At 44.2% G+C, this 8,614-nt stretch overlaps 1 protein-coding gene across 2 annotated transcripts; it reads left to right on the forward strand.

Moving 5' to 3' along the window:
* DEFB119 (defensin beta 119) lies at nucleotides 1-8,404 on the forward strand. Of its 2 annotated transcripts, none has more exons than XM_037497430.2 (2): nucleotides 1-156; nucleotides 8,154-8,404. In XM_037497430.2, the coding sequence occupies exons 1-2, from the start codon at nucleotides 108-110 to the stop codon at nucleotides 8,345-8,347; spliced, it is 243 nt and encodes an 80-aa protein (XP_037353327.1). In that variant the 5' UTR covers nucleotides 1-107; the 3' UTR covers nucleotides 8,348-8,404. The 2 variants fall into 2 exon arrangements, with proteins under 2 accessions (XP_037353327.1, XP_037353337.1); XM_037497440.2 differs by lacking the exon at nucleotides 8,154-8,404 and adding an exon at nucleotides 1,348-1,800.
* Nucleotides 8,405-8,614: the final 210 nt, after the last annotated feature.

Raw genomic sequence — 8,614 nt, forward strand, 5'->3', positions numbered from 1 at the left:
CACTGCCCACAGCCCTGCCAATAAAAGTGAGGCTCATCCCTGCTGCAAGGAGCTCTGTTCTTACTCCCTGCAGCACAGTCACCTTCTCCTCCTGCAACCTGCCAGCCATGAAGCTCCTTTTCCTGACTCTTGCCATCTTTTTGGCCTTGGAATCAGGTAACTTGGGTCTCTTCCCAGTGTCTGGGATCCTGATCATGAACTTCTTCCTTCTCCCATATCCCTACTCCCCCACGCTATGGGTAGCAACTGAAACCTTTCCTTATTTCATGTGGCTTTGGGAGGTTTCCCCACGATCATCTCATGTCAATCTCATTTTTAGCAATAGTGGAATGATAGATCTTTAGAGCACCTGGTACTTAAGGGCAGTATAGTATTCTGGTGAGAGTCTTTGGACAGGGGTTAGGGATGATGGAGTGCAGGCAGACTGGGAACTTGTTGGAAAGTTTGTGAGATTAGATTGAAGGCTGGGAGGGGTGTTATGATAGCGGAGAAAGAACTTGGAGTGATGATTAGGATGTTGAACTTGGAGTGATGATTAGGAGTTGGAGAGAAGATTAGGATGAGCTAGAGGTGAGGAGTTGGGCTTTATTGCTAGTTTAAGGTGGGCTGGAGAGGCGACGGATTTGGGGTTGAGTGGAACTGGCTTGAGGATTAGGTTGGAGCTTGGGCTGAGGGTTGCTACTGAATGGAGTGGAGTGTTTGAGGTTCAGCTTGGTGATGGATTGTTGCTTAGATGTGAGGTTGGTGACCTGACTAGATTTGGGCTTGGCTTGGAGTTGGGACTCAAGGGACTGGGAATTCTAATTAAGATTGGACTGGGGGGGGGGGCTCCCCTGGTGGTGCAGGTGGTTGAGTGCAGTGCTGTGAAGCTGTCCACAGCTTCTGCAGTGCGGGTTAGATCCCAGCCAACCGGCAAGATACCCACATGGCATGGCAGACCTCTCCTGTCGCGCCCACTGCTCCCCTCAGCAGTGTATTTCAGTCAATCTGCCTGTTCTGTTCCCCACTCTGTCTCTGGTGAGTCCTCTCACCCTCCCATACCTCTGGCCGGTACCCCGGTTCTTGTATGCATAAGTAAATCTTTAAAAAAAAAAAGATTGGACTGGGTTTTGAGTTTGAGTTGGGTGAATATGGAGTCAAAGAGGATTGGAGAGTGGATTATTGTTGGAGCTGGAGCTCCTTGGACTCAAAGCTCTTCTCAAGAGCTCTTCTCTCCTTTCCAGGAACTGCGGTCAGCATTATTTACATAACCTGCTCACTCCTTGCCTTCCCTTTCCTCCTACTTGCCCTCTTGCCTCTCCTCTTAAGGGATACTAACATTTGCTTATCTGTTGTTCCCGTGCCCAGCAGATAGATGTTGGATGGATGGAACATGCCGACTGGTATGCAAAAGTGATGAACAAAAGCTCATACGCTGTGTAAATCGCAAACGGTGCTGTGTCCTTACTCGTTATTTAACAATCCAACCAATGACAATTGATAGACTGCTCCCATGGACCACTTCTCAGCCAAACAGTGGAGATCAGAACAAGCAAGGGGAACAGAGACCATGAGTTGAAATGAAATGACTTTGGTTCAGGATCTAACTCTCATACTCCATTAAAACTCACAAATTTGATTCTGTGTCTGTCAATCTGAGGAATGGCATGCAAAGGGATTGAGGGTGAAGAGATGACAGGATGGCAGTTAAGAAGCAATGGACAGTCATTGCTGGGGCTGATCCATGGTAATGGGGTGAGGGTAGTGATAACAGTCGTGAAGATAGTTTCTCATCTACCAGTCACAGGAAAGGCTACTGGGTCAGGAGTGGATTAAGGAGCACATGTAGGAAGCCAAGAGATTTTTTTTAAAAAAGATTTTATTTTTATTTATACAAGAGCTAGAGCTAGAGTACAGGCCAGAGGCACGGGAGAGTGAGAGAATTCACCAGAGACAGAGCGGGGAGCAGAACAGGCAGACAACTGAAAACACTGCTGAGGGGAGCAGCGGGCAAGACAGGAGAGGTCTGCCGCACCATGAGGGTATCTCCCTGGCCAGCCGGGAATCGAACCAGCACTGCAGAGGCTGCGGACAGCTTCACACTTCATGGTGCTGCACTCAACCCGCTGTCCCACCATGGAGGCCCAAAACCAAGAGATTTAAAGGCACAGAAACTACTCAGAGAGTGGGAGAATCCCTGGGTTGGAGAGTTGACTCATCTTGGGGGGTAGTGGGCTGGGGGAGAACAGAAAGTGAGTAGAGCCCAAACCTTGGTGTTGCTGAATGTGGACCCACTAACTGATGGCAAAGAAGCCCAAAGCCATGACACCAACTTTTGAGGAAAGAACCCATTTAATGTGGGATCACCTCGAAGGAGACTGGAGGCAATGGTCTCAAATCAGTCTCCCCAGTGATGGAGCTTTGGGAAGCATTTATGGGGTTGGAGAACAAATACAGAAAATGCATATAGGTAGAGTACAGTTTGACTGGTTACTTTCTGCTGAATCATGGTGTAACTCAAATTTGGATCCAGAACTACAACAGACTGAATATCCCTTGCTTCTAAATGCTGCTCATAGAACCATGAGTCGGGCTTTTTAATTCTATCTTCCATGGCTATTTTCGATCTGGGCAGTGAGATGTCACCTCAAGGACAGCAAACACTTCTCTGGCCTACGTTCTGAAACATAACTTGTCAACTTAGGAAAAATTACCCCCGCCTCCCTATTTAAAATGGGTAGGTGTGTATTTTTGTCCTATTGTTGCAAGCCCACCCTGCTGTCCTTGCTAGATAAGCAGAAATAGGAAATGACCATCATGACCCATGATTTCACAGGTTTCTGGGGAAGTTGACTGAGATGCTTTTTAATGATTGAGAACCTACAGACTTAAGACTCAAAAGGTTTCCAAGTATTAAAAAGAAGATGAAAGCACATGAATTTACTCATTTATAAATGAAATTGTTCATTATTCCTTTTTTACATTCTTTTATGGATCCATTCATTCATTCATTTCCACTCTGCCACTTCGCAGTGTGAGACTCTGCACACACAGTAGGTCCTCAAATAACATCATTTCACTCAACCTTATTTTGTTATGTTGATGGATGGAAAACAATTGATGCCTGGCTGGGCGGGCGGCTGTCTGCGCACATCTCCCCTTGTCTGTGTGGGTTTTCTCTGGGCACCGCAGCTCTCTCCCACTTCCCAAAGAAGTGCACGTTATGTTCTCTGGGCTGTCTCCATTGTCCCAGGCTGAGCGAGTGTGGGTGTGCATGGAGGGCATGCTGTGATGGCAGAGTGTCCTGTCCAGGGTGCCTGTGCCCTGAGCTGCCAGGACAGGCCCCGGCCACTGTGACCCTGAACTAGAATAAACAGATTGAAAAATCAATGAAAAATTATTTTTTAGTATTAGAAATACTTTGGGTCTTGACTTAGAAGTTTGGTGATTTTTTTCGGACCAGAAATATGACATAGAAACTTGACTCTTATTTCAATCAATGAGCTTATGGTAAAATTGGCTTCCCTAGTTGACATTTCACATAAAGTCAGAGTTTCCAAGCACCTATAGATGAGTTTAAGTGAGGGCTTACTGTACGCATCTCATTGCTTCAGCTTCCCCAGCTATAACATTAGAGTAACAGGATCAACCTCAGGATGCTGTAAGAATAAGATGAGGTAACAGCACAGATCACAGCATGTGCAAGTCCTCAATAAATGCGAGCTGTTGTTATTGTTCCCTGGTTTATTCCAGCACTTACAGAGGATGTGCTGTGTGCCTTGCAATTGTCTTAGACTCTGCAGGAGAGGGAGATAGAAGCTGCCAGAGACTCTGCCTCCCCCGAACCCCCAACACCTGCACCACGCTTTGAGTAGCTGCCTCCTGGAACTCCTTACCCGAAGATCCCTTTACCTGCTCAGGATGGTATAGGCCTTTCCCCTAGGTGCACTCTGGAAGGATGGGGTCCGCCATGTGTGCACTCCTAGGCAGGAGTGCCACGGGGCCCACCTATTTGTAGCCGCTTGGGCAGAGTATGGGTGTTCATTTGACTCTGCTTAGCAGTGTAGACAGGATGTAACGCAGCCTCTGCACCTGGCTCAAGGTGGTTCTTATTATCCATTAGTTAGTTTGCTCTGACAACACGCAGACCTCACAATGTGGGAGGTGGACGGGCACGAGTCTAAGGATTTTCCAATACCTGGGGGCCAGCGTGACCCTCTCCACACACAGCATTCAGGTCTCTACTGAATGAATCTATTACAAGGCATTACTGACTCACTCCGTCAGCATTTACTAAAAGCCTCCTCCATGCTTAACCTGGGGCATATAGACAACCCTGGAGAGTTACTACTGGAAAAAGTTACTACTGAAAAAAAGGCTTGGAACTCCCCACAGAGCTATAGTAAGCTCTCAGAAGACACTTAGGGGAGTGGCTGAATCTCTTGAGGGTGTACATATGCAAATTTTTGAAAATTCCCTCAGATCAGCCCTTTGGGAGGTGATTGCCTCTCAATTCCCTGGCCTTCCTTCATTACAGGAGGCTCTCAAACCTTGAGGACCTCTGATCCTCCTGGTTCACAGATGGGGAAGCTGAGGTCTGAGGAAGATAAGTGACCTATGTTCAGGAGTAGATTTTAGACAACACCGGGATGGAGGAGCAGGTCTTGTCTAACTTCTGGAGAGAGGGTGGTGGGAACATGGAAGGTGAGGCTTGCTAGATATGGTGTCAGCAGTGCTGGCCCAGGGTGACGTGGGGCTGACGGGAGTGGGAGGTCAGGAGCTGCAAAGTCCCTGACAGAAGCTTTAAGGGTTTGGGCACTTGGGAATCTCTTTCTGGGGTGCCATGGCCTCTCTCTAGGAGGAAAGTTTGACGCAGGCTGAGCAGCTGCTTCGCCATCCCTGGTGTATGGGTCTGTCTGTCCCTTTTGGGGATGCTCATCTCCCATGGTCTTTCTTCTCAAGGTTCTCTCTGGGGATGTGACAGCAAGGGTGTGGCATTTGCTCTCTTAAGGCTTCCTTGAATCTCTCTTTCCTCCTTGTAAGATGAGGGCGATGAGGGTGGGTAGGAACAGTGGCAGCAGAGGGCTCGAGGGCGGGGGGCTGATCTGGCAGTTGTGGGGCACTGTGATCACACAGCAGGGAAGACTGGGCATCAGCCCTGGGCCTTTTCTGGGACTGATGCACAGGCCTGCCGCTGTAGCTAACACCCAATTCAGCTTCTGTTCTGTACTCAAGAATCCATAATTGAAGCTACATTTGATACTCGGATGAAGGATTTTTCTTTGATTCTTTTCCAAATCTCACAGGAGTAAATATATTTCTTCCTCTCTCTCCACACCCTTGCTTAGGCAACATATGTTCTCTGGTCAAAATAAAAATGAAATCTATCCCTTTATTTAATGCTAGTACTTATGATCTCTCTCTTTCTCTCTCTCTCCGTGTGTGTGTGTGTTGCATGAACTTACATTCCCATCAACAGTTGACAAGGGTTTTCTTTTCTCCATGTCCTTGTCAGCTTTTTATTTTGAAATAATTATAATTCACAGGAAGTTGCAAAGATAATACAGGCATTGCAAAGATAATACAGTACCTATATTTTATGTAACTACGGAACAATAGAGAAGTCAGGAAACTGATATTGATGAAATGTGTGTATCTACTTCTATGGCATCTTATTGGAAGTGTAGATTTATGCAAGCACCACCATGGTTAAGAGTTCCCTGCTGTTCCTCTTTCAGAGCAGCACAGACCCTCCTCCTATCTTTTATCACTATCGCTAACTCCTGGCCACCGACAATCAGTCTCCCATCTCCATAGGTTTGTCATTTTTAGCATGTTGCATAAATGAAATCATAGGAGATCTTTTGAGAAGTAAGAATAGCTAAGACAAGTTTGAAAAGGAATAAAGTCACAGGAATAATGGTACTAGATTTTAAGACTTATGTAGCTATAGTAATCAAGCCTGCGTGATATTAGTGGAGAGACACACAGACCAATGAGACAAAACAGAAAACGCAGAAATAGCCCTACACAAGTGAAATCAATGAATTTTAAAAAACATATGTGCAAAAACAATTTACAGGAAAAAAAGGTATCCTTGTTAACATACAGTGCTGAAGCAACTGGACATTTGTAGGAAAAAAAGAACCTCAGTCTCAACCTCACATCTTATACCAAAATTAACTCAAAATGAATCACAGATTTAAATAAAATGTAAAACTTTTAGAATAAAACATAGGAAAAAGCACACAGACCTAGGGTTAGGTAAAGAGTTCTTACATATGAAGAGCACAATTCGTAAAAGAAAAAAATTAATAAATTGAACTTTAAATTTAAAGCTTATACTCTGCAGGAGACCCTGTGAAAAAGATAAGTAAAAAAATTATAGACTGGGGGAAGTACTTGCAAATCACCTATTTGACAAAGGACTTTTATTTCGAATATAGAACCAAAGCTCAGAACTCAACTGTAAAAATCAAGTACTCCAATTAGAAAGCAGACACGAGAAGAGACATTTCACTGAAGAGGATGTACAGATGGCAATGAGCACGTGAAAAGATGTTCAACATCACAAGCAATTAGGGAATGCAAACATCATTAGCAATTAGGGAAAAGCAATTAGGGAATTAAGATCACTATGAGATTCCACTATATACCTATTAGCACAGCTAAAATTAAAAATACTGGCAATATCAAACGCTGGCAAGGATGCAGAGAAACTGGGCCATTTATACATTGCTGGTGAGAATATTAAATGGTAAAAATACTCTGGAAGTTAGTTTGGCAGTTTATTTTTTAAAAACTAAATATATACTGACCATATCACTCAGAAAATGCATTTGGGCATTTATTCCAGAGAAATGAAAATTTGGTTTCAAAGACTTATTAATGAATGTTCACGGCAAATTTATTTATTTTTAAAGAGATTCTTTTGTAAAGACTTAATTTTTTATACTGGTTTTAGGTTGACAGCAAAATTGAGAAGAAAACACAGAGTTTTTCCATAGACCCTCTGCCTCTACTCACGCATAGCTTCCTGCACCATTAACACCCCCCACCAGAGTGCTACCTCTATTAAAACTGATATACCTACCTTAGCACATCATAATCACCCAGTCCATAGTTTACATCAGGCTTCAATCTTAGTGTCATACTCTCTATGTTGGATAAACATAATGGCAGGAATCCATCATTATAATACTAAATAGAGTATTTTTACTGCCCCCCAAGTCCTCTGTGCTCTGCCTACTCATCTCTTCCCGTACCTCAACTCCTGATCTTTTTATTGTCTTAATGATTTTGAATTTGGGCCTCTCCTGGTGGCGCAGTGGTTGAGCGCTGGGCTGCAAAGCTGCCCGCAGCCTCTGCAGCACTGGTTTGATCCCCGGCCACCAGGCGAGGGTCCCACATGGCGCGCAGATCTCTCCTGCCATGCCTGCTGCTCCCCTCGGCAGTGTATTTCGTCAGTCTGCCTGTTCTGTTTCCCGCTCTGGCTCTGGTGAATTCTCTCACCCTCCCGCACTTCTGACTGTATCCAGTGCTTGTATAAATAAATAAATAAATCTTAAAAAAAAATAATTTTGAATTTTCCAGAATGTCACATGGTTGAAATCATACAGTATGCAGCCTTTTCAGATTGGCTTCTTTCACTCAGTAATATGCATTTAAGCTTCCTCTGTGTCTGCTCCTGGTTTGATAGCTCACTCCTTTTTAATGCTGAGTAATATTCCATTATCTGGATGTACCACAGTCTCTCTATCCACTCACCTACTGAAGGGCATCTTGGTTGCTTCCAAATTTTAGCAATTATGAATAAAGCTACTATAATTTTTTGCGGCCATACATTTTCAACACTTGGGTAAATACCAAGGGGCACAATTGCTGGATCTAATGGATAAGAGTATATTTAGTTTTGTAAGAAACTGCCAAAATAGTTTGTTTCCAAAGTGGTTGGATCATTTTTCATTTCCACGAGGAATGAGTCAGAGTCCCTCCAGAGTTGTTCCCCACCCTTGCCAGCATTTGGTATTTTAATGTTTCAGATTTTGGTCATTCTGAAAGATGTGTGGTGGTATCTCAGTTTGTTTTAGCCCTTTGGGTTTTTACTATACTTCCTGACTTGTCAGATCTATTACTTCTAAGTGGAAATTAACTATCTGTATTTTTTTCCCCAGGCAGATCTCACCTCCTTCAATGCATGGGTAACAAGGGAATCTGTAGAGACACTTGCAAAAAGACTGAACAGCCCTACTTCTATTGCAGAAATTATCAACCATGCTGCCTCCAGTCCTACATGAGGATAAACATTAATGGCTTAGAGAGAAAAATGAAATGGATCCCAAATAATCGTTGGCCCAAACTATCTTGAATGCTGGTGATCACCACCCTCAACTTGTGGTCAACCCCCCTCATTAAAATTCATACACCTGCCACCCTTGTCTGTCTTTCATCCATTGGAAATCACTGTGAGAGTTTGGGTCTTGCCTGTGAAATATCTGTCTCATTCTAGATCCACCTTTGTGAAAGAAAAGGCTAGAAAATTGGAGTGACAAGAAGTGAGAGAACCTAGACAAAGCAGTGAAGATGGGAATGGCATGCACTTGAGTCCACTGAGGTAGGACTCCTTAGCAGAGTC

Source organism: Talpa occidentalis, unplaced genomic scaffold (assembly GCF_014898055.3).
Source record: "Talpa occidentalis isolate TD23 unplaced genomic scaffold, MPIMG_talOcc4v2.1 talOcc4.10, whole genome shotgun sequence".
NCBI lineage: Eukaryota > Metazoa > Chordata > Mammalia > Eulipotyphla > Talpidae > Talpa > Talpa occidentalis.

Excerpts from the sequence above, each read along its gene's own strand:
- DEFB119 (XM_037497440.2), top strand. The coding sequence starts at position 108 with ATGAAGCTCCTTTTCCTGACTCTTGCCATCTTTTTGGCCTTGGAATCA. Across the intron at positions 157-1,347 it reads CTTTTTGGCCTTGGAATCAG|CAGATAGATGTTGGATGGAT; the intron begins GTAACTTGGGTC and ends TCCCGTGCCCAG.